The sequence below is a fragment of the Pholis gunnellus genome (assembly GCF_910591455.1).
Source record: "Pholis gunnellus genome assembly, chromosome: 20".
Classification (NCBI taxonomy): Eukaryota; Metazoa; Chordata; class Actinopteri; order Perciformes; family Pholidae; genus Pholis; species Pholis gunnellus.
The window spans coordinates 2,569,194-2,595,851 of NC_136547.1; the positions used below are offsets into that span (position 1 = coordinate 2,569,194).

A 26,658-nucleotide genomic window follows, 5' to 3' on the forward strand; every position below is an offset into this window, starting at 1 on the left:
CAGTAGCTTGCACGCAATGCATCCTGGTATGTGTAGGCGTAAATAAAGAAGGCACTGAGGAATTTATCTCTTCAATGGACTACATTTAGCATCAACACTGATTGGAATACAGCATTTGTTAAGCAGGTACGCTTGATTACACTTGAACTGAAGCTGATCCAAATCTCCATTACTCTCCTCAAATGGATGTGTTGTTAGTAATGCTTGGCTTCTCCACAATGACAAGTGTTTCACTTAACTGCTCTTCAATACGAGGAGCAACTGTTCTGCACCTGAAAAGGATAAACTACATTTTTGTGTGAAGCAAAACTCAAACCATTTTATTTATAAAAAGAAAAGGAAAAGCGAGCCTTTTCAGTTCAGCACTGGAGCGATAATCATATGTGCTCTAAAAACATTCTCCTAAAAAGACATTTCAATCCATACGCTGTCACGGAGGAGGAATAATGACGGGCAAAGTGCGGAACATAACTGCTGCCAACTGGCACAACTGTGTGCGACACTTTGACACTGGGGAAGAATATAGATAAACAACCTGCAAAAAAGCTAATGTTTTAAGCAGAGGTGTGAGTACCTTTGAGTTCGAAGAGACACTCAACAAAACACACATTACCACTGCTGCCCTTTACGCCTTTACAGTCTACAAACAGGAAGAAAACAGTTTACAGTGAGAGGCCTTGTCGGCACAAACAACCAAACATTCTGAGTTATTGTTTCATGAAGCTTTTGAGGCTCTTGTGCTCTAAGCTTTACAGGATGGAGATGTCCTCTATGTGTCACGTTCAAGGCATTTCTTCAGCAATTTTGTGAGTTTATGTTTTATTGTCCACTCTGCTGATTCCACTTCAGTACATTAATGAGAACATACAGACAAATTATCATTATTATAATTATTTTGAATAAGAGAGTTGGATCATTTACTTTGGCAAGAATCAGAATATTAGAGATGCTCACTGTGTCAGATCAGGCGATCAAAGGTTCCTGCTGTGACTTGGTTAAAACATGAACATCCGTGCGTGCAATGTAGAAAAAACAATGTGGTATAAAGACAACCATGTGAGCTCTGTGTCGGTGTTTGGACTTCATCCAGCCCTCCATGTTGCTAAATGTTATCAGGGTTTCACAATTACACCCATCCGTACGCCGACGGGAGCAATTTGGGGTTCAGTGACTTGGCGGAGGACACATGGACAGGAGGAGCGGTTTCAGGTTCACTCTTATTGGTCAACGTCACGGAACACATCGTAGAAGTTGTCAAATAAACGAGACGGTGTGCCCGAAAATCATTTCCATTCCCAACAGCCCACGTCTGTTGGATCGGACCATTGTCAGGCTGACCTCTTGTTAAAACCAATGCTGTGGTCTAACAATCTGTTCTGCTCAGGAGGTTTCCTAAATGAGTGAAATGACCCAGAAGAATCTACAGGGCAGCCGTGAGAAGAGCCGGTCCAACTCGCTAGACGCCAAGGAAAGGTGCTTTAATCCCTCCTCCCTTATCGCCTACAGTTTAGGGAACACTGGACCATCCTTCACCAAAGGAAAGGAAATGATGTCATCCCACAATTCCTTGAGGCAGCAACATTTAAAGCGACTCACCATTTGTCTGTCAATATTACCCAAGGTCAAGGAAAAGTTAAGAAAAGAGATAAGACCATTATTGGACTATCTGACTGCTGATCAAGTCTTAAAGCCGCACAGCATTCTGGTCTTTAGAGGAAAACAGTCACACAAAGGTCACTGACTAGCTTCTACCACAACTCACAGCCAGATGAAAGCGCTCGTTAGTGGAGCTCCACGGGAGATTGTTGTCAAACTATTGTTGACACTCCATTCACAGATAAGTACCTTGGAACCATCAACACCGTCTATAATGTGTTATTAACATACTTGTGTTATAATTAGCTTACAGCACTGTATGAATATACACGTAAAGGAGAATTGCTTTAGGAATTATATATCATTTGTCTCAATTAGGTCTTTAGAGAGCTTCTTGTTGAAACATTACATTCGTGAAGTGTAAATGTTCATCACTCAGTTGTTCATCACTCAGTTGTGTTAAAAGCACTTTTTTAGTCATCACAGATCTGACGATAAATTATCCTTGAATAGCATTTAAATAAACATGCTGTCACTGTCTGAATCTGTCTGAGTCTATTTTATAAGCAGGGAAACGGTGTCCCATCCCTGACTTCTCTCTATTCTTCCAATATGGTCTATAAAGTGCCGTCCTTTGGTTCCGCCCAAATCTATTTGCTACTTAGCAACTATTGCTACTATGACAAAACCAAAACAGAAGAGCATTCCTGTAGCGCATATTTGAATTTGCATCAGGAGGAATATAAATAGAATATTCTCTGGTCAATATGGCCGACATCTTCACATTAAAATTACAACACCAGGGAAACGTTGTCCATCAACTTTGCATCATTGATGTGAACAGAGTCCACCTCCTCTGGTCCCACCGAGGTCCTGGTCTCTGTCCCGCAAGTGCAGCTTGATCCGGGACACCACGATGGAGCCACTTCCTGAATTCTTATTTTAATCCATTTTATTTTCATTAGCCAGGAGCAGGCTGGGTAGTGGAATAGCCTTAGGACCTAGCTGGGTTAGCTTAGCTTCCATCGCCACTCTCTTCCCTCTCCTCCTGGGGCGGTCAAATCCACTTTCGGTGGTGTTTGGTCCTGTAGGTCTGGCTGGTGAGTCGGAAGATGCCGTGGACGGTGACCTCCTTAACGTTGTGGTTTCCTGACGTACCCCTCAGTATGCGCAGTATTTTTTTCCCACCATGTTATAAAGCCTCCAGAATCACATCAATGTTGTAAAAAAGAGCACCCAATGACCACTTAGAGCAGTGATTCTCAACTGGTTTGGGTCGCTGAACAGTTTTCAGCGGGCCTTTGTCTGAAAGAAAAAAGCAGAGTGCCGTCTATTCACACTCCTTAACAGTATTTGGCGTTAATGCCTTGTAATGCTGATAGACACCCGTTATTTCACAGCACAGAACAGGTCATTTTCATTAAATAAATTTGAGACGTTGAAAATCTTCCTCAATTTGGGTCGCGGCTTGTCATTAAGGGGTGATGGTGGGTCCCACAGCCAGACCAGTTGAGAACCACTGACTTAGAGTAACTCATAATCACATTATAATGCATTATTACAGTTATAAAAATGCATAAGAAAATGAATATAATGTAATACTTAAACTATGGGCATATAATACACTATGATCCCTGCAAAAAACAAACAGTGGTATAAGCAGTTTAATGTATTTTAGTATGTTTAATATGCATTTTATGTTGATTTTTATCTATGATTCCTCCATCTATGGTTCAAATGCATACAATTAGTGACATTACTCTGGAAATGTCAGACTCCTTCAACTAGAGTTGGCACTAGAGTTTACCACTCTTACTTTGTCAGTTGAGTACAACTTCCTGATGGAAAATTCTAATTTGTGAAGTGGAGAGGGAGACCTGGTTGCATTATTAGTTTTGGTTTCTTCAGTTCCTGTATCTACCAAAAATAATGCACAACAAAGCAGCAGAGCCACGAGCCTTCTTTTAGCTTTTGGCAATGCACTCGGTCGACTGTAAACACCAGAATGTGGATATTTGGATCGCAGTGTTGGATTTAGTGATGTACAATCATCACTGGAATGGTGGGCTGGGATGTACTTCTTTGGCCAGCCAGACAGACAGACAGACAGACAGAAAGACAGAAAGAAAGAAAGAGAGCGAGAGAGAGCGCTTGTTTCATATATGATGCATGTGAGTGAGTGGGCATTGGTTCAGAGTCTATATTTGGATGTGTTGGAGAGACAACAGAGAGTCTGCTGTGGAGACGTCTCCACACTTTAAGAGGCGTCGTCCCCGTCTCTCTGCTCGCCGGGCTCCACTCTCTGAGACAGAAGGAAGGACTCCCACACAGCCAGGCACTGGAAAAGAAGACGCATCATCATCATCAGCATCAGCATCATGACAGAGGTTTTCGTGATTTCATTTTAAATGGCCTTTACACATCAGGGGCGTGATGAGTTTACAACAGGAAAATACGGAATACTCAGCGGCATTTTTTGCATCACAGCCGCAGCGATGCGAATTCGTGACAGTTGCACTTTTTTAAATAAAAGGATCCTTTAGATTCACGCAGGCAGAGACCAACTTACCAGGATCCTGTATGAGATAAAGTGTTTTATCGCCTAAACTACTGTAAGCTGTTTTTATTAAGTTTCCTTTTAGCAAAATGTTTCGAGTGAATTTGAGTTCTCTGCTAAACAGTTACACTATATGTCTAGGGCTTTTATTGTGAAAGGTAAGAACGAAAGGAGGGGTCTGGTTCGGACTACGGGCCTCCTTGTTGTTATGTCCATTCTGCACAAAGTGATTGGTTGATGCCTTTATTGGTGGTGCAAAAGCTTAGCAACACAACCTTGTTTGGAAAAAAAATCGGAATCGAATCATGACACCAAGATTAGAAATCTATAGAGTCATTGTGAGACGGTTAAGTTGAGCCTATCATTATGAAACAACAACACAGAGGCTCCATATATATCGTATATACGAAGTGGACGTAGTCATCGTGACGTCACCCATTGGTTTGTGGACTGATGGGGTTTTTTAACCAATGAACATAAGTGACCATATTTGGAATGTGGAGGATTGACATAGAGACGCCGTATACGTCTCTGGTAGCTGTAGAGTCCTGTCAATTACTGTGTAGCCCCGCCCTAAAGCATCCCCTGCTTTATGGTCTGTTTGACTCTAAATGGACCATCATTTACTAAATGAACATCATGCTGTATTGAAGAAGACTTGAAACTAGAGATTGAGACCATAAACTCATGTTTACAATGTTTACTGAGGTAATAAATCAAGAGAGAAGTAGAGTCATTTTCTCATAGACTTCTATACAACCAGAGGAGTCGCCCCCTGCTGGTCAGTAGAGAGAAGGCAGGTTTTAAGACACTTCAGCATCGGCTTCACTCGGCAGAACCGGAGGTTACTGCCTGCTCCGTAGTCAAAACCAAGACGGTAAACTTTATAATTCCTTTCCATCTTGACAAAAGACAGCGCATACCAGATCTACAACTTCCGTTCTTACCAATCACAATAAGAGCTCTCGATATATATAATATTTTCAGGCAAGTATTTCACATTTTTGTATCATTTATTCATCGCGTCCCTGGTGTGTAAAGCCTTAAGTCAAATTAAAATGTTGTTCTTCTAGACCAGTGCCTCATAAGCATAAGATGCTTGTTGACTTTGTTCGTAGTTATTTGTTATATGTTGTCTTGCATTTACTTAACATTACATTCTAAACTTTCACAAGTGAGAACCATCATGGTTATTATCTGCGTCATAATCATCTTCTTCACTACTGTTCCACTTTAAACGTCATGGTTCTCATCAGAGCTCTAAAACGGCGGTCAGATGAAGAGCTTTTCCAAACATCTCTCCTCTTTCCCTTTTGAACTGCCTCGCTCTTCTTTCCTTCCTCGCCATCTCATCAGTGAAGCCGCGTTATTGCACTGACAGAGGCAAGAGAGCCCCATTGTGAGGATGCAAGTGTGGACGTCTGTGAGTGTGTGTGTTGCAGAGGACTTGCAAAAGAATTATATTTTTATGGCATAAAAGCAGTTATCTAGAAAGCAGAGGCAGGAAGTCATGCGGCCAGAAAGTGAAAATAACAAGCAAACACCAACAGGCACAGAGCCTCTCCAAAGCTAATCTATGAACTGGGGTTCTACTCTGTCAGCACACATCAATAAAGTACAGTCAGTTTTTTTTCAAAGGTAATAGCAGTTTGTTTTGAGGCAGTAATTAACATTTAACAGCCAAGTTATTTTAACAGCACCCACAGCACCTTGGTAGCACTGGTGCTGGAGGCAGAAATGTCATTCATTGGTCAAGTTAATCCACAATTGACCCTTTGAGTTGCGCCCCTTTAGGCACTGTGCTCCAATAACAATTGAGTAAGCTTGGAGCCCGGCAGAACCTCGGTCAAGTTTCCCTTTTCCTGTTAGATGTGTTCCGTCTGTTTAAAGTTACAACGCAAGTCACATTACATTGGTGTCACAATGTTCACAGACGATCCCTTTAGGGAAGCTCTCATTTACCAACAGCAGGGTCTGACAGTCTGCACCGCTCAGTCCTGGCTCCCCTGGGCCTCCCTTTTCTCCAGCAGGCCTTGGCCTCCCACAGCATGGTGTCGGTTTTGGCTCCCAGACAGGACTGGAGCTAACCGACTGCACTCCCTGAAGAAACCAATTTTGGTTTTCAGAGAGAAGCAGACAGAAGGGTCTACAAACGGTGTTTAAGGGATGTATCCGGGATGTGAAACTGATTCAGTGGCTAAAAGATAAAGATAGAATCTAAAGCCTACGGATCACAGTGTAAACGAGTATCACTATTACACAAAGTCTAACCATGGCTAGCTCGAAATGCATCCAAGACCTGATACAATCGCATGAGAGTCTATGGCTCAGAGCCGGATGATTGACGGACGCTGATTGGTTACTGGCCAGTTTGCACCGAGGGGCGGGACGTAACGAGGGGTTAATTGTCGTCTTTGCAGCAGAACTGGTTCTTTTGGCTTGAGAAGAAAGATCTACCATGAAGTGTTTCTAACAAAGCAGACTCAGATGTTTCAGTGGAGCACTGAATGTGTCCACTAAGTATAGCCTTCTTTAAGGAAGACTACAGAGAAAGCCAAGGGACATGGAAACTGTACAGTAGAACATTAGTGTGACAACAGAAAGTGCTGGTAGAAAAGTAAAAAGGATTCATTCATTTCCAGTTTACTCTGGCAGGTGGAGTCTCTGGATTTCAATCAGCTCTCTGGATAACCAATACGCATTTCTTTTTTTTTTACATCAAATTATATCTAATTTCTCTGTCTGTTAAGCATTTTTGATAACTCATGCTGCACTCTCGGCATATACATGCATGTATCCAATCAAATGTGATTTGAGACAACTAGCTTACCCCTCCCTTCATTTGAAACTACACTTGGCTATTAGCTCGTTGGTTGTGGTAGCTTGATTAGCTAAACTGCTTAATATTCAAGTGCAAATATCAAGCATTTTGGCGAGAGAGGACTCTTTCTTTACACCAAGTACCACTATGCAAGCCTTGGGATTGTCTCAACTTGACTATTGCCGGGCAATCTGGTTAAGCGCTGCAAATAAAGAGCTAAACAAGCTGCAGTTAGAGCAGCTCGTCTCGCACCGTCATGTAATTTGATTCAGAAACAAAAACTTTCAAAACAAAACTGCCTGTACTCAAAAATAACTGTATTTACAGAACAGACTTAACCGTGAAACAATCCAGATGTATTCAGCTACATGTTCTCTCTCACACACACACACACACACACACACACACACACACACACACACACACACACACACACACACACACACACACACACACACACACACACACACACACACACACACACACACACACACACACACACACACACACCTAATTACAGGATTCATTAGGAAAGCGGGCCTGAACAGCTGACATCTATCCTCCAGGCTCCAAACAGGTAAACACAGAGAACCAGGCCAAACACACACAGATGGCATTGCGACACACTGCCACCTCTCTTACACACACAAAGTAGAGTGGCAGAATTCAGTCACTTACTTGAAGTCAAGGCCTACTATGCGTGAGCTTTTTGTCCATTACAGACTCAAAGCGGCTACCATTACGGGGTTCAATATGCTTCAAACTGTGCAGCGTGAACTCTCTCTCTCTGATCTCTCAGTCAACTGTCTTTGTAGTATCACTGCAATGAATCGTACAAACAGGGAAAAGGCTTTTAGACAGACTCTTCTCAAAGGCATTAACGATGATGTTCTATCTTCGTTGTAATTATTTTACAAACATTGATTTCTCTGCCATGTATACGAAAAACATAACATGCTTTCAAAATATAAAAAAAAGTCGGAAATGTTTTGTACGAAAAGGAAATGAAACACAAAAAGAAGAAAAATAAAGGCGGCAGTCATCTGTGAAATTGCACTATTGTATGGACTTTTGCTTGCTTTTTGAGGTGAGGGAAGAATGCGAGGAAAGCAGAGGAGAATGCTGTGTTATGGGGAACTTTGTTCTGACGGCCCATGATTCCGAAACCCCCAAATGTCCGAAAAAAGTCTCATTGGTCCGAAAGCCCATTTATCCCACAGCGTGAAAACAAACGCTAATTTCTCAGAGAATGCACACTCTCCCTTCAACAAACAGAAATACATGGCTAATTGTTATATAATACGGGTTTATGTCTTTACCTCCACTATTGTTTTTCATACCGTGGTGAAGGTATGACCTGCCTTACTCTCCCTCTGATCGGCCAGTAGGCTACCATTTGCCTTTGTTGGTTGGGTTGGTCAAGTTATGGCATGACGAGTGAAATTGGTTAAGGTAAGAATATCAGGGAGATTCAATCAGAGGCAGAGAAAGGCGGGTCGAGAAGGTCCGATGATAATTTTCGGAGCAATGGTACATATTTCGGACTATTGGTGTTTCGGAATAACTGGCTGTGAGAACTACGGCGTGGCACTGTTTTATGCAGTTGCTTGTATTTCAGTTGTGGTCAGCAGCTTAGCTCGCTCACTCACTGACTCATGGCCACTTCCTTGCTGGTTTGGAAAAGTCGCACGTGAAATGCATTTACACTTGCGTTCAATGTGGTCGCAAAGGGACCCAGACCACCGCTGGAGATGGTCTGGCCGATCAGATCACAATCAGTCTTCAATGCTTTTTGGGTTTAATTTCACATTTGTTAATTTTAAGGTCAAATAATATAAAAGCCTATCAATAAACTGCCACATTAGAGTTAAGACAATTAGAAATACATTTTCAATTATAACCTTATCTGAAAAATTGTACAATGCGTTCAGTCTAACTAAAAAAAAAACGTGTCCAAAACAAAAAATTGAATCGAGCTATCATTTGTTTTAGTGTGCCATGCTTGTGTAAATGTTGAAGGGAGGGATTTTTCATCCCACAAGCCCACCCTTTTAAAAGATACTTCAGCATCTAAATCCTCATTCTGCAATATATGGGCACAGCTGATGACACCATCAGTCCAAAAACACAAACACTGCCCTACAACAGCAATTCCATGAAGACAGTAAAAATAATCCTGATATGTAAGCAACTTCTTTATATTTATATCAGTCTCCCCCCACAAAGCAGTCCCTGTTGCTATGAGGTAACCATGGCAATACTCTGCCTCTGCTATTCACGGTGGAGTCAGAGCACTCAGCTCATCACAAACCTGCATCTGAATGATGATCGCTGCATCCGCAATCACTGCTGGATTTGAGGAACAGTACAATGTCATGTTTAGGAAGCTAACAGTTGAGAACTTTAAGTTTGGTTAAAAAGGTTTGAATCAATCATAGATAATGTACTTAACTAATTCATGTTCTTTATTTACCTGGTTGATCTGGACTTACGTTTGAGTTTGATGCATGATAACAAGCATTGTGGCAAGTGTTTCTGATGCTAATAATAGAGTCTACTTTAGGACAATACCAATTTGCAGATTGTGTAAGAGCTGTGAAGAACTGTGAAGAACTGCATGTAGCTGTGTTAATTGAACCTCAAAATATTGATGTATCCTCATTCTGCTACGCCCACACAGCAATCACTGCATGGTTTAGAGCTAATATACTGTACAGACCGGTGTCTATCAATATATCACAGCAGCAGTTGGTCGTTCTTCCTCAAATAACAGATCAAAGTTCCCAAGCAGGCAGCAGAAGGTTTGTCACATCCATACATAACATGAAGGTAATCGCCTCTCCAGTCTGTGGTGTACCACTGAATGAATCTGTCCTCCATCGTCCATCAGTGATCAAGATCTTCTTTCAAATAATCTAATGCAGTGAATAAAGCATCTGAATGGCAACACACACGCTGGCAGAGAGGAAAAATCAGGGTTTATGCATGAGGATTCACCATTCCCCTTTCTCCCAGCACTGACTGCCCAGCAACACTCCAGACACGCTGCAATTTCATTAAAGTCTTGTCCAGATTGACGCATACCACCAACCGCACTTTTAAAGAACATTTTTGTAGCTTAGCTTAGCATAAAGATGGGAAGCAGAGGGAAACAGCTAACCGGAAGTAGGTCTGTTCGCCAATCGCCATTTGTATTCTTTATTCTACGCAGTCTAGGGCTGCAAATATCCAGTTTTCATTGTCAATCTGTTGATAATGCATTCTTTGTTATTGTGAATTTCATTATCCATTATTGTGTAAATACTGTTTTTAGTCTGCAAAATGCCAGAAAATCATCCATCTGGTCCATCAACAGAGTCCAATGTCTATTGCACTGTTTATTGTTATGCATCTATCACCAAGCCAAATTCCTTGTGTGTGTAATGTACTTGACAATAAACCATTTCTGATATGACTGAAAAGCAGCAAATCCTCACATAAGTTGATCAACACATCAATAACCAATCATCCCTTAGATAAACTAACAAATTACATTCAAGTAGTATATCTGCATTTATAAAAAAGGCTGTTTTTTGGGGAGATTTTTCAAAATGTACTCGGCTCACTTAGTATGTCAGGGTGAACATGGTTCCCTACCCTCTTATGTTCAACTTTCTCAGTTTTCCCCCCCAAAATGTGTATTGTTCATCCTTCTAAAATACTGTATGACCTTCTTCATTGGCCCCTTTTGTCTCCAGCCATCTCATCGTTATGCATCAACACTGGTAAGAAGAAGGGCAGTATACTATGTGTGTGGGTAAGCAAAGGTCTGAAGGTACTATAAGGTCAGGGGTGCAATAAATGCTAATCTGAAATAGCATCTACGCACACCCACGGGGAGTTCATACCGAGTTTCCTTTAACACTTTCTCTTGTAAATCCTGGTGCGCCCTTTGGTTTCCACTGATTCATCGGGTCTCCCTGAGACTACAGGGCAGCCATCAACCCCATGAAGCCACCACCCACTCATGCTAGGTGCAGGTACAAAACAAACTCTGACTGATCAACTGTTGCTGATTCTGAGGGGCCGATAGACCAGACAGAACGGATGAAATCTCTGTAGAAATGTGTAGAATTTTGATATTGGAAGCATTCTGTTTTCTGTTTGTAGACCGAGTAGCATTGATCAGGTAAACAGTCCGTGTGGAGAGCAAAAAAGGCGGGACACATTGGCAGAAATGTAATCTTGGAGCCCACCGGCTATCGTCTGAAGATGATTTAGCTTTTTAATGGTTTTAAATTAGCTGATAAACTGGTTACTTGTGAAATAATCTGGTCGTACACAACTCTAGTATCGCATTCAAAGTTGCTAATCGGAAACAAAAACAAACTCCAAAAGGTAACTTTTAATGTTCCATGTTGTTTTTAGGGCAAATAATATAAGAGCCAAACAATCAACTGCCACATTAGAGTGTAGAAAATCTGAAATGCTTGTTTAATCATAAACTTATCTGAAAAATGTTTCAATGTGTTGTGAGTCTAACGTTTATATTTCCTGACCAGAGACCACCAACACACCTGGCAATCTGAGAACCCTCATGTTGTCTTCTGACGATGACTGGCTACTTGTGAAACAATACGGTCATACACGTCGTCTCTCAACTCCAACTTCAGTCTCATCTGAAGTTTCTAATCGGACTGTAAACGAGCAGCACAAACAAAAGGTCTTGGCCCGGAATCTTCCTGGGAACCCAGAGGCGTTCCCAGGACAGACGAGACAAATAACCTCAATAAGAGGCTTTACATCTCTCTCTTGCATAGCTTACATTATTCGCTCTAAACCCCCGGATGGAAACGTGCCTAACTCGCATTTCCTTTTTGGGACATTTCAAAAGTTTGCTTACGATTCTCGAAACGAAAACTCAACTATTGAGACATCGGTCTGCGTGAGGGGCTTTCATGTGCACGGAGGTCGAGTTTGAAGTGATGTTATTGATGCTTCGCTGTTGATAATGGAGCAATGGGGTCAGATGGAGTGGAAGCCGTTGTCAAGGCGATGTGATTTAAAACTCTCCATGTACGAGTTTGCTACAATGAGGGGAGTGGTAATCCTATGGCTCTAATATTTCACACGTCATACGTGCTGTGGTACAGAGCAAAAGCAACGACTAGAAAAGAAAAAGAAAATGGCTGTGTAAGGTAACGGTAAGTTTGTCCTGTCACTCATTTCGCACCCGTCCTCCCCTGCCTGCTCCTGTCACTCTGTGTTCATGGAGCATGTATGTCATATGGGAATAACTGTCAGAAGGACTAAACAGTAAAAAGTGATGACTTTGTGGTGTCGAAGCATCGAGAAATGTCTACATCCCTCAAGATATCATGACAAGTTCTTTGTTGACAGAAGTGCTGCAAATAACCATTTTCATTATCCTGTAATGTCTTGATTATTTTGTTGATTCATTTTTACAAAGACGAGTCTACATAATGACAGAAAAGGGAAGAATTCTGAGTAAAATGTACTAAATCCTCACATTTCAATGTCAAGTCTACTTGACATTGGTCGCTAATCAGCTTTCCTACTTAAAGCACTCTGCCCCCCTACACTTTACCATTTTCCTCAATCACTCCATCTACCTTCATTCATCCTTGCTCTCTATCTCCTAGTCCTCCCCTACAGTACACCTAGGCGGTATCAAACCCTCCCAGGTGCAGGTGTCTTATTAGACCCTTATAGTGCTCTACTCTAATAAATCATTCACAGGCCCCATGGCTACACTAGCCCACACCTGCACCTGAATAACAATATGAGCACAGAGCAAAGAGCGATCTCATCCTTTGGCCAACTCTCAGTAGAGAGTTATTGTTTGCTCGCTGTGTGCTATAAAATCTAAGGAGAATAAAAGGGTTGAATGCATTTTAAATTGCAACTGGTTTATTGTGTGCCAAATGAGTCACTGGGATTAACTAAATTATTGTGGTTATCCGTTGTTTTCAAAAAACAGACTGAAGTCCGATCTGGACAGGAAGGGCATTCTAAATTTGAAGTGTGGGTGTAAAAATATGAACTGCTCCTTGGTAACTAGACTCATACTTTTGGATGGCACCTAAAGGATACATCATATTCCTCAGCTCACATCTTTTTAATTGGGTTACAGGAGGACAGCCTATTACTTTCAATGTCTGACACTCTAGGCCCCCCATCAGGCAATTTATTAATTCCCATGATGCTTTGGGAGATATAAAGGTAGCATAATGTTGCCACAGAGTCAGTGGGTTAGCTGTGGGCTAAAAAAAAGCATACCGAATTCCAATGGATGCTCAGGCAACTATCACTGAATTTAACTGAAACTGTCTTTTTATTTGCAATAGACATTGGAGGTACCCTCAGAAATTGTCACACTGATTTACGAAAGTTGGAGGCAATTTGTACAATAGCATGTGTAATTTGGTTGTAACTCTTGACTATCAAATTGTTCTGGCAACTACAGCTTGTTCTATTATACGGACGTTTGGAGCCTTCATTCATTTACATTGTACATTACGTTGCCTCACAGCTGGAAGGTGCAGGTTTTGAATCAACAATTCTTTCTGTGTGGCCTTTGCATCTTCTCCCCTCTGTCGGTGCAAGTTCCCTCTTGTTGAATTACTTCTAACATGGTTCCGTTTGTAATACAAACAGTGGTGACCGCAGAGACGGACATCATTCATACTGTGCGGTCGGTATGTAATGTATGTGCGGTCATATACAGTAAATAGACCCTCTTGGACATAGGCAGATGACTTCATTTCAGATATACGCACCTTTATGTCTTTGCAGACATAGAAAGTATGATTAGAGCTTTAGCCCTGTAATGGATTGGGGACTTGTCCAGGCTGTCACCCTCAACCCCCGACCAGTGGGACTCCACAGACTCTAGCCCCCCCCAATACCCTGCAGAAGCAGGATGCATAATGATTTATCATTAAATGTTACCACCTGCGACTTAGGAAACTAGGCTGTTGGAACTGGCAGTCGGATATCTTTGACCATTTACATTTCACTGGTTGGAGTTATGGAGCGTTCCGTGCAGTGGTTATATTACAATTTGATACCCGGCTTGGATGCAGCTGAGATGTGTACATTAGGGCTGCAACTAACGATTATTTTAATAATCGATTAATCTGTCGATTATTTGTTCGATTAATTGATGAATCGGATTAAAAAAAAAAAGCATTCGTTTCTAACCCTTTTTTCAAAAACAGAACTGACAAAACAACAAATTCACAGTGCAAAAAATCTTCAGAAAGTGCACAAACAGGTTGCTCGAACATCCCTGAGCTGTTAAAGTAATAATTAAAAAAAATAAATGGACTAATATCAGGAGTGGGGTTCAGCGGGTTACCCACGCCTCTCGGCGAAGGGTAGACACACGCTGATCCACTCAGTGTGGCGCGCGTGCAGCCCCGGACATCTAAGGGCATCACAGACCTGTTAATGCTTAATCTCGTGGCTGAACGCCACTCGTCCCTCTGAGAAGCTGGACACCGACCGCACGGGGCCACGTAACTAGTTAGCATGCCGGAGTCTCGTTCGTTATCGGAATTAACCAGACAAACCGCTCCACCAACTAAGAACGGCCATGAACCACCACCCACAGCATGGAGAAAGAGCATCAATCTGTCAATCCTTTCCGTGTCCGGGCCGGGTGAGGTTCCCCCGGCCGTCCCTCTTAATCATGGCCCCAGTTCAGAGAAAAAAACACAAAATAGAACCTGTAGCCACACTGGTCATAAAAGAGTCCACGCTTCTTCCTGATGTTCACGTTTATTATTGTCCTCTCATGGAACACCGGGAAAACTAGAGACACAAAACAGCTTCATGTACAAACAACAAAGAAACAAATACTCTTGTCTCTCATCACCTACAAGTATAACAGCACTTTAATGAGTGAACTGAATACACGTCACCGTGTTCTGGTAGACCAGCAGTAGAATAACACGGGGAAGAAAAAGTACCGGAGTCCTGTTCCGTTATGCCGAGCTGCTGTGAACACTCAAACATCTCCGCGACTTATTGAGTGGCGTAATAATCGCGCAACACAACGAATCGATAATGAAATTCGTTGCCAACTCTTTTGATAATCGATTTTTATCGATTTTATCGATTCGTTGTTGCAGCCCTAGTGTACATGCATGCACATCTCAGATAGGCTGGTCAAAGAGAAGCCATGTAAACAGCCCCAAGCATTTTAAAATCCATCTTGGTGTACGCAAAGGTTAGGTGAACTTAATCAAATCAAGTTAATGAGACATATTTCTCAGTTCTGCGGGCACCATTTACTCATTCCTACAAGATATATAGTATAGGCCTAGAGTGATAAGTCAAATTTTCTTTCATTACACACCACACCGACTCAAACTGATTATGGAGTTGGCGATACAGGAATTGCTGCTTTTCATATGCTAAATCTCCGAATACATTTGGAAAAAACAGGTATTATCCAGATGGAAAAAATCCCCAGAGGACCCACAAGTGTGCCAAAAAACAGCAGGTATTTGGGGCTGTAATTAATACTTGGGGAAGGAAGGCAGACACACAGACACACACACACACACAGAATTTGAAAATCATCCTACCAACCATACAGAATAGGGCTTGGAATGATAACTCAATGACAAGGTGTTCTCACCAAAGATGGGGCACAATAGCATTGATTTTAGGGGCTAAAGGATTGGCTCAATGAAAACAGCCAACCTCCCATCAAAAAAAATATATATATTCAGTGCTTTAATAGGGTATAGACCTGCTTTGGACAAGGTGTGAAATCTGCCGATACTTCGACACAATATTTGTCTTTATACATTTTGTAAGTCCAACAGAAGTCACAAAATGAATCCCTCATGTCGAAGTGATTTGATCCCCTTGTTCACAGGTGTAGACTCAGAGTGGAACATTTTCTCTTGTCTCCCACAAGTCTGGCAAGTCTTACCGATGAGTTTGTGTTCAGCATAGTCTGGAAATAAAGATGGACATTAAAGCTTTCCAATAGTGCAGCCAAAACATCTTGATCGCCCCCTGGTGGCTGGTATAAGTATAGGTCATAAACCTATACTTCTACGTTAGATGGGACATGGGTCAAAAAAAAAAAAATACACATCAAATAAACTTTACCTCAAGATGGTCTTGTGATTTGAAAGTAGTTCTTATAACGCCGATGTATGTTCAAGTTTTCATTTATCTAATTAGTTATTTGATGCTCTAAAAACGGGATGTGACGTCATGATTACCAACTGCTTTGAGTGAAGTATCTGTAAGTGTGTAAATGTACGTAATGTAGGAACATCCATCCATCCATTTTCCTTATCCGGGGTCGGGTCGCGGTGGCAGCAGGCCAAGCAGGCTGACCCAGACTTCCCTCTCGCCCGCAACATTTTCCAGCTCATACTGGGGGATCCCGAGGCGTTCCCAGGTCAGCTGGGAGATATAATCCCTCCAGCGTGTTCTGGGTCTTCCCCGGGGTCTCCTCCCAGTTGGACGTGCCCGGAAAACCTCCAGTGGGAGGCGTCCAGGAGGCATCATAATCAGATGCCCGAACCACCTCAGCTGACTCCTTTCGATGCGAAGGAGTAGCGGCTCGACTCCAAGTTCCCACCTGATGTCCGAGCTCCTTACCCTATCTCTAAGGCTGAGCCCGGCCACCCTACGGAGGAAACTCATTTCGGCCGCTTGTACCCGCAACCTTGTCCTTTCGGTCACGACCCAGAGTTCGTGACCATAGGTGAGGGTAGGAACGTAGACCGACCAGTAAATTGAGAGCTTTGCTCCCGAGATACTTAAACTCCTTCACTTGAGGTAGGCACTCCGTCCCCACCTGGAGGGAGCAATCCACCGGTTTCCGGCAGAGCACCATGGCCTCGGATTTGGAGGTGCTAACTCTCATCCCCGCCACTTCACACTCTGCTGCAAACCGCCCCAATGAATGCTGGAGGTCACGATCCGAGGAGGCCAACAGGACCACATCGTCTGCAAATAGCAGAGAGGTGATACCGAGACCCCCGAACCTGACGTTCTCCACCCCCCGGCTGCGCCTAGAAATCCTGTCCATGAAAGTCACAAACAGGACCGGTGACAAAGGGCAGCCCTGGCGGAGGCCAACACCCACCGGGAACGTGTCTGACTTATTGCCGAGAATGCGGATGTAGGAACATCAAGTTTCCATTACCTTCATAGAGCACCACACAACACACACGATGGTTCAACAGTGCTGGCTAAGTCAGTTTATATACAGTTAATTTGTATTTACAAACTAACTGTATATAAAAGGTCTTTATAAATACAATCTATGGGTCATACAGTCACTGGCTTGTGTCGCTAGCTAGCTTAACAACATTTTCACTGACTTAGCCAGCACTGTTGAACCATTGTGTGTGTTGTGTAGTGCTAATGCAGCAGCTAGCTGGCTCTCAGGCTAACACACTTTTGAGTCTGGAGTCATCGCGCGTGATGCAAAGATATCTGGAGGTTGCATTCACAATGCATGGCATCCTGCCATGACTGAAGATTTTAAGTCTATACATGTGAAAGAAATCCGAGGACCAAACCATCTAAACAGACTGACGTTAGTCAAGTTTTGTTCAATGAGCTGAGCTAGCCTGAGCAGCTAATAAGCTATCTAGCCAGTATTTGAATTTCAGTTGGACTATACATACTCTGTATTTGTCCTTTACAAAGGCAATGCCAAAACAGGGGGGTTAGCATGTTACCATTAACTGCGTTTATCATCTACATGAATTATTGTAATGGAGTTTGTCTTTTCCCTGTGGCCGAGCGGTTTTCTTGCAGAGGCCACTGCTGCATTATAAATGTCTTGTTAGCACTGTGTTCTCTACAAGTGAGTGGCCGAGCTGTGTCAAACTGATGTACTGACTTGGCGGTGCAACCATCTAATAATCAATATGGACTCTGTACTTTGTGTTTTAATTTGTTGTTTTTTTCTCTCTGTGAAGGCTGGATTGATTAACAGTCTGTGCTCGTTGGCAGAAAGAAAAGGAGGGACATTATAGTCTAGTTTCCAAGAAGCTGTCAGATTATCAGGAATCATAGAGTGCTGAATTTACTCAGAGGTCAACACTAACTTGGCACCCAAAAGCTGATGCCTGGCATTACGGCGTTACCGAAACTCGAAATATGGTGGCCATTTTTAGTCACCTTATATTTAAAGTAACTGAGAAACTTTGCAGTTCTATGTATAATAAAGAAAATGTTGCATAAAAGAATAAAAGCGTGAACAAACTTAGGTTATCTTTTATCTGATACTTAGATATAATTTGAAGATGCCAATCATCAAGTCCTGCTATGCAAAATACCAGTAGAGAAGTTGTCATCCTGGTTTGGTTTTCTGGACCTTTATGGCGATTCCCACCACAGACCAGTTGGCCTTTCAGCATTGAAGTCTTGGATTGTTGGTCCAGCTGATAACGGAAACCCCTCTCACATACAGAGGAAGAGAGTGCGGTGCACTACTTGCCATTTGCTGTCCATATTTCTATATGTTAAAAAGTGGTTGCCTCTGACCAAAAGGCCAAGACTTGGTTGCCAATTGCAACCATGATGCCCTTACTGTCGAGCCATGTTGCCACCCACACACACACCCACACACAATAAATGCAGAGGAACAAATAGCAAACAGGACCAGCACAAAGGCACTGTACCATTACAGCTGGCCATGGTGAGTTCAAGCATCCTTTCATAACATCCTGTTTCTGGTGGATTCCTCAAGTCAATTGATGGCTACGGAGAGGATGAAACGCGGTACCAAGCCAGTAACTACGTAGCTACACTGGTGATGTGGCTTTCGAACGCGGTAGCAGGAGAAATGGAGGTCCACCATTATGCCCTTTAAACAATGGCGCTGACAAGTCACAGTGCAGAAATACACACCACACGAACTCGCAGTGACGGAGGATGCTGGTATACATTGCCATGTTCCGTTTGCAGTCATGGTTTCTGTCCACAGACTGTAGTTCTCCTCCATGTTGTCCTCAGGACGGATTCTGCTCAGCACTTCCGTCAGTCTGGATTTCACGTCGTCGGGGTGTGTCGTGTAAGAAGTGAGGCACAAGACAATTTTAAATCAGATTAGAATGGCCAGAGCGTCCAGCCTGAGATGCATCTGATTAGAATTAGATTTCAAACAACCTCCAACAAGGGTTTGCCTCCGATTTGCAAAAACAATGTGGTTTTTTGCTGTCCAGATTGAAATGGACAACACGGATTTGGGCTGGCAGTCTGAGCAAGGCCATAGACTCCAGCTTTGGAATAGTTTTTAGTTAATAGTTTTTCTTCCATTATTATTATGTTATTCATAAAAAAATAACTTCTTAGTGATCAAAATAACAACCTTTGAGAATCATTAACATTTCAGTTCTGGAATCTTCAGAAGTACGAGCTAAATGTGTCTGTGGTAGAACTCATAAATATGCTGAGAGCAATAGCCTCATTTGTTTGTATTGCTGTGGATGTCCATGATTGTTCAATAGATCAGGCACAGTCAATGATACAAAGCTCAGTTTCTAACAAAATACTTTTGCCTGTATTTGAAAGGCTTTCACATTCAGAAGCCAAGAGCCCTTTTGGCTGCTTCTATATTCGAATTTTCACATGCACAGTCCGACATGTGCACACCAGTTTACTTGCTGGGGCAAGGACACACACACACACACACACACACACACACACACACACACACACACACACACACACACACACACACACACACACACACACACACACACACACACACACACACACACACACACACACACACACACACACACACACACACACACACACACACACACACACACACACACACAAAATTATTATTAAGTCTACCCAAATGCCATTACCAGCACTAGAAACCCTGAAACAAGAAAGGCTGCCTGAACGAAAACGCTTCTATTTTGGCCTCTCACGGAATCAAAGTAGATACAAAACATGTCTGTTTTACACGACATGGCCAAAAGTACACGGACAGTCACACGAAGTATGTGGATACCTGAACATTCGAGACATGAAGTTCATCACAAAGGGGTTAGATATGGTTGTGGTCAGGTCACTGTGCAGGCCAGTCAATTTATTTCACAACAAAGTGGGTAAAACATTTCTTCAAGCACACTTTCATCTGAAATGTAATTTAGATTTTGCCATTTCAGATTCACATTCAGCTCTAACTGTTCATCTTAAATGTTGATGTCTGAAGAGGTGAAACACTAAGTCAATGAAACATTCCAGGATTTTTTGATAAAATTCACATCAAGTATTTTTTCTTGGCCTCAATATCTTTGGGTTTTTGACTGTTGGTCGGAAAAAAGAAGACATATAAATATGTTACTTTGGGCTCCAGGACATAGTGACACATTATCACATGTCTAATTAGCTTTTTTCATAATCAGCAGATTTGAAAAGTCCTTTAACAGCTTTCCCAGGAATTACAATGTTGTACAAAGCTGGCAACCCTTTTTTCAGGCCGGCTGTTTGAGGAGGAATAAAACGTAAAGCGCCGCTACCCTCTGCTGGTAGAGCTCCGGCCTTCACCACCAGAATACATCCAAAGCAAACAGAAGCATATTTCTGTCCTCGTTGCATTCTGAGATTCCAGCGTGACTAACAAAACCTAAGAAAGAGTAAATGATGAGTACCGTAACAGCTTCATTGTCTCATTCTCCTCCTGCTGTAATGCTCTCCATCTAGCTCCATTGTTCTTTTTCAACGTCTTAATTCCCCCACTGTCTCTGCCGGGCTGCCTGCTCCTTAATCTGGATATCGGATTGTCCCTTCGACATTTGTTTTCTGTTTCATCCATCCTCCTCTCTCAGGTAAATCCTCTCCCTCTGAGATTGAAACCAGGAAGGTTTTTGGTTCCGTTATTTTGTGCTGATTCCCAATAAATTAAGCAGTCAGTGTTCAATCAAAAACACGTTTACAGAGAAATAGCATAACTTGCTCTCAGAATTTGACAAACCTCTGCTCAAAGTCCACTTTGCAGCTTATTCTGGGGCTTTCCACTGCATCTCATGGTCTTCATCAGCAGATGGCGTTGGCTCAGCTGTCATCATGTGACCATTAATAGGTGGTCTTTCATGCCTCTGTTCAAACATGATCTTTGGTGCTGGATGTGAACTCCATGAGACCAAACTCACCAATCTCATCTCCATGACAGCAGAGCAAACCTCCCTAGTTGATGATGACCATGACATGGTGGAAAGCTAGGATGTGGACTTTGAGTTCAAATCTTGAATAAACAAAAAATATATAATGACAATCCCAAATTACATACGAGTATATTAAATTACTGAACACTATAGGGATAGTATATTAGGATTGGGCGGGTGTATGAGCGCCACTCCACTGAAAATAGGGGGAGCGGTGAACAGGGGGAAGTGATTGCCCACATGAAAGGACAACAACTCTGAACTCGAACATATCCAACCTTCCACTAGGAAATGTACAATGGAGCGCCACTGAAAGTCAGAGTTCCAACTTGTAAACTTGGGGCAAACTGACCTACCCTGACAAAGGCCTACCAATGGAAGCACACAATGTAAATGGTAAAAAAAAACTTTTGTACCAGGCGGCACCTCCAGTTCGGACGAGTGAAGCCGAGAATGCAGTGTCTTAAACCTGCATTCTCTCTAATGGCCGTCAGGGGGTGACCCCTCTGGTTGAAAAAAGGAGTGAGATTGTATAGAAGTCTATGAGAAAATGACTACCTCTGACTCGATTTATTACCTTAAACACAAGTTGCTAGTTTCAAATCTTCTTCACTACAGCATGATGTCCATTTAGTAAATTATGGTCAATTTAGAGAAAAATAAACATAAAGCAGGGTATGCTCTTAGGGCGGGGCTACCTTGTGATTGACAGGTCTCTACCAGAGCCATATACGGTTTCTCTACATCACTCCTCAGCAGTCCAAATATGGTCACTTGAGTTCACTGGTTGCAAGAAAGCCAAGATGGCGACGGCCAAATCGCCGATCGAGGCTTCACAGCAGTGCACAAACCAATGAGTGACGTACCGACGACTACTTCAACCTTTAACATACAGTCTATGTTCTGAATGTAAATTGATTCATGTGTCGTTTCTCCTCCTCCGTTTCGTTTATATATGCAAGGAGGCTGCAACCGCAGAGAGGTCACTTGTGTGTGCACTTTGTCATGGTCAGCCACGTTTTTTTGGTTTACGTTTTGTTGGTTGACCGAAGTCGGAAATTTCAACTGGGAAATTCCGAGGTCCGACTTTGACTGGAACGCAGCATTACTCATCACTGTCAACTTAAACGCTGTGTACCACACAGTCTTCCAGCACCTCTAACACGCCATGCTGATGTGTCAACTTTCTTCCTCCATTCATAAGAGACCATTCCATTGATGTGTGAAGACTGATGATGGGCTTCTATAATTAGGAATTAGCTCCAGATGGAGCCCATCCTAATAGCTCATGTGTGCCAAATCAATAGACTCTTGGCTTCAGTAACCCTGGTCTACCCTGAATTATTTCCCTTTAAGTTTTAGAGCAGAGTTTTACAGTGTGATTCCATCTATAAACTGTTTTCTCCGGTCTATCTCCAGCTCACCTGCTCGTAGCAATCCACGTTCTTCTCAGCGGTGGATAGAAAGGCTGATTTGAGGTCAGATCTCATGCCGTTCTGCCAGCGGGACCAGTCTCCCTTCAAGGCGTTGTTGGCCAGCTCCACGCGGTCCGCCAGTCCATCCACCTCATCCTGCAGCTGCCAGTGAAACCCATGAAACCAAAAAACTTCATTTAAGAACAAACAACACTTTACACACTTTAAAGAACAAACGTCACAGTTTGACAAATACATTATCTTTTCAGTAAAAATAATATTACCAGAATAAACATAGTATATTGTCAGTTATTCAGAAATGGGAAAGAAATTGATTGTTTTGCTAGTCAAACTTCAGTCTCACGTGTTAACTATTGAGTCCAAGTTTAAGGGGTTGTATAGAAGTCTATGAGAAAATGACTCTACTTCTCTCTTGATTTATTACCTCAGTAAACATTGTAAACATGAGTTTATGGTCTCAGTCTCTAGTTTCAAGTCTTCTTCAATACAGCATGATGTTCATTTAGTGAAAGATGGTCCATTTAGAGTCAAACAGACCATAAAGCAGGGTATGCTTTAGGGCGGGGCTACACAGTGATTGACAGGTTGCTACTACGGCTTTGCTACCACAGCATTGTTCAGAGTTCAGTTGTCAAAGAAGTCAGCTGTTAATTTTTTCTGGTCAGTCTTTCTTGTGTTAAGCATGTTTTCATTGGCAAAAATGTGCATCCCAATTAATATCACAGTTAACGTGACCTACGGATGCAGCTTGCTAACTGAGCAAACTAGCGCAGCTTAGCGGGCCTCGCTCCTCCCCAGCTCCACCCTCTCATCTAAATATGGTCACTTCTGGCTCCAAAAAACCAAGATGGTGACAGCCAAAATGCCGAACTCAAGGCACAAAAACGGTCCACAAACCAATGGGTGACGTGACGGTGACCACGTGCACTTCTTATATACAGTCGAAGTAGTCTTAGTCTAGTTTACAGTCCGTCAACATTGTAAGGCTTTATTATGTCAATGATGTGAATATAGCTTGTCCTAATGTGACTAAATAGTTAGACAATAACATTAATGTGAAATGAATGTGGAATGCATACAACAATTTGCAGCATGAAACAATGACCATTCTCTGATTCTAAATGTATGAAAATGTACTTTGGCAATCTTGCTAACCATTTGAATAAAAGAGTCTTTTTCATTTAGTGTAGTTTTCCTCCTCGATGGTAAAGTTGGTACACTGCAGTCAAATAAGATGGACTTTGTGTTTTATTGCACTATGTAATGGCTCATAAGTTTGTGGCCAACAGACCATTAGAGCGGAATAAGATAACCAATGGAGAATTACTGAAGACGCCGAACAAACACCCACTTTATCAAGCTGCCTTGGTTCCAGTGCCGAGTTAGCCTCACAGAAAACCAGAGTTATTAGTAGTTATTTGGTAATAACTATTAGGTGTATGTCAGCATCAATAAATGAGCAGTATGTACCCGACACTGTATGAAGACCCTAAAGTACACATCCTATTAGCTCTCCTCAGGATGTTATCATGCAGCAGGATTCACAGAGCCTCAGCAGGGATTAGCAGTCTGACATTTAGACTGACAATAGCATTTACTCAAGTTCAATAAACAATGCATGCTGAACATGGGCGCGCGCACGCACACTTGTGTAAACTGTGGAGATCTCAGTGGCCTGCCTGTTACTGCAGTGATATCCATCCAGCTATCGATCTCTGAAGAGATGGCATCTGTGTGTGTGTGTGTGTGTGTGTGTGTGTGTGTGTGTGTGTGTGTGTGTGTGTGTGTGTGTGTGTGTGTGTGTGTGTGTGTGTGTGTGTGTGTGTGTCTGAAGCAGTGCTTACAGTGTAGCGACTGTATAATCTGAATGCAGTAGAAATGACTTCAGGTTACACTAAGGGGCCAATTCACAAAAGGATTGGGTTGCCTTTGCCGACGGTGAACCTGAACGCATACGACGAAAAGAAACAGTGTTCAATAGTGTGATGTGTTCCTGTCCTATTTCCACGTATTTAAATCCGGTAATATCCACAAAATCTGCCTCTTTCTATGCAAATGAGCCTTATTGCAAATTAAAGTTTATGAGGGACTTTATTGGCTGTATCGGAATAAGGTCTCCCTCTACACAAGTCCATTTCACTTATTGTCTCCTGTTTCTAAACAAACACAACTGACTTTTCTTTTTTGGCCTATATGAACATAAAGTAGTCAGTTTACCAAGTTGATTTACTCAGCTGCAGTCACAATGACACCGGCAGAAAAAAGACCGCATTTGACTTTTGTCTTCTTACAGACACATCAGTGTCTTTAGGGAAGACCCTGCAGGTGTATAGAGTAACGGCTGTCACCAGATAGATATCACCATGAAACTTCCCCAGTTGTTTTCTGAAAGTTATGTTTAAATATGCAAATGATTCATTATCTAATGGTGACTTGTGTGAATTTAGGAGAAACCTACAGATACAAATCCACAAAGTAAAATAAACACATTTTGGTTACTTTCTTATGTTAAATAGACCAAAATCTCAAAACTGAAAAACTATAATCGTAAGTTAATATGTAATAAGTAAAAGTCCAACACTCTGAACTACACGACACAAGTGTGAATGATATTATATTATTCATTTATTATCACATTTATGTTATTTATATTATGTCACATTTGTAGTACTAGTACTGCTTTTATTATTTATTTATTATATATTTGTAATCATTCTATTATATCCACTGCTGCTGTTATTATAAAAACATTCTATAATTATTAGTGCCCCTACTGTTGTTACTACTCTCATATGTATCAGTTATGTCATATGGATTAACTATGTTGTAACTGTGTAATGTTGTTCATTCTATACACATGGCATACATCACACTTCTGTCCATCCTGATGGAGGGATCCTCCTCTGGTGCTCTCCCTGAGGTTTCCTCTTTTCTCCCCGTTAAAGGTTTTTTTGAGGGGGAAACTTTTTCATGTTCCGATGCGAGGGTCCTGGGAGAGAGGATGCCGTATGTGTACAGATTGTAAAGCCCTCTGAGGCAAATTTGTGATTTTGGGCTTTACAGATCAAATCAAATCAAATCAAATTTATTTGTAATTTATTTTAATCTAATCTAATTTAATCTAATTAATCTAAACTAGTAAAGGTAACTGAATGTGCCTTGGTGAAACACACCTGGTTCCTCAGAGTGTGCGGCTACTTCAGAGCAACACTGCCCCCTCCTGGCTGTGTTGTGTCACAGACACACTCGGTCCGTCTTTGGTTGATTCACAGAAAAGGCTCCCTATTTTATTTCTAATAAAAAGGTCAAGATAATGTTTACAGAAGGCAGGAATTCAATTCTGTGCTGTTGGGAGTTCAGAAGGATTGTCATCCTACTGGTCAGAAGAGTCTGACTACAGTCTGTAGAGCAGATCTGACAGCAGTGTTAAAGACGCACATCGCCCCACACAGTGATGATAATCAACAGGCGTCACATGACAGCTCAGTCATAGAATATGCCTCCCAGTTATGACTGAATAGATGCCACAAACCGGCTCTCTGTGCTGATAACGCTGCTTTTATGGACCACTTCTAAATATACAATCCGCTCAGTTATTTGTGGGTCACGTGAGAAAACATATGATCCGTATCACATGCGAGGGACAGAAGAGCAAGAATCGATGCTCTTTACTCCTGTGCTTCAGGACAAGGAGCACCGACCCTAACCCAACACACAGAAATACACTTTCAATCAAACACACTTGTAAATTATAACCTATTCTTTCTCTGTCTTATGTCGTGTACGACATACTTTGACCTGAAGGCAACAATAAATTAGGCTACAAGTTATGTATTAGTGTAGGTGTAGTTTAGCATTGCAGCATGAATCAATGCACATTGTAAAAAATACAAAGATTAAAGTAAATTTGACAGGGCCATTGAAAAGGTTGCTGATCAGTTTAGCTCTGCTAACTTCATCAAACAGGTATTTTATTGATGTGCTCGTGAACTAAAACAATGAAGTGACACACGGCGGTCTGCCACACCGTTGCAGCTGCAGGGGCTAAATGCTGGCAGTGCTAGTGCTAACAGTCAC

The 26,658-nt window shown here is 42.1% G+C and overlaps 1 protein-coding gene across 2 annotated transcripts in view; it reads right to left on the reverse strand.

Annotated features, from left to right (window-relative positions):
- Positions 1 to 378: 378 nt before the first annotated feature.
- snx7 (sorting nexin 7) overlaps positions 379 to 26,658 on the reverse strand; it is a 42,317-nt gene continuing 16,037 nt past the window's right edge. For both annotated transcript variants that reach the window (XM_079180987.1, XM_079180988.1), the window contains exons 8-9: positions 22,570 to 22,722; positions 379 to 3,934 (exon numbers count right to left, since the gene is read on the reverse strand). In XM_079180987.1, the coding sequence (XP_079037113.1) occupies positions 3,854 to 3,934; positions 22,570 to 22,722 (234 nt within the window). In that variant the 3' untranslated portion in view covers positions 379 to 3,853. The remainder of the gene's footprint in view (positions 3,935 to 22,569; positions 22,723 to 26,658) is intronic.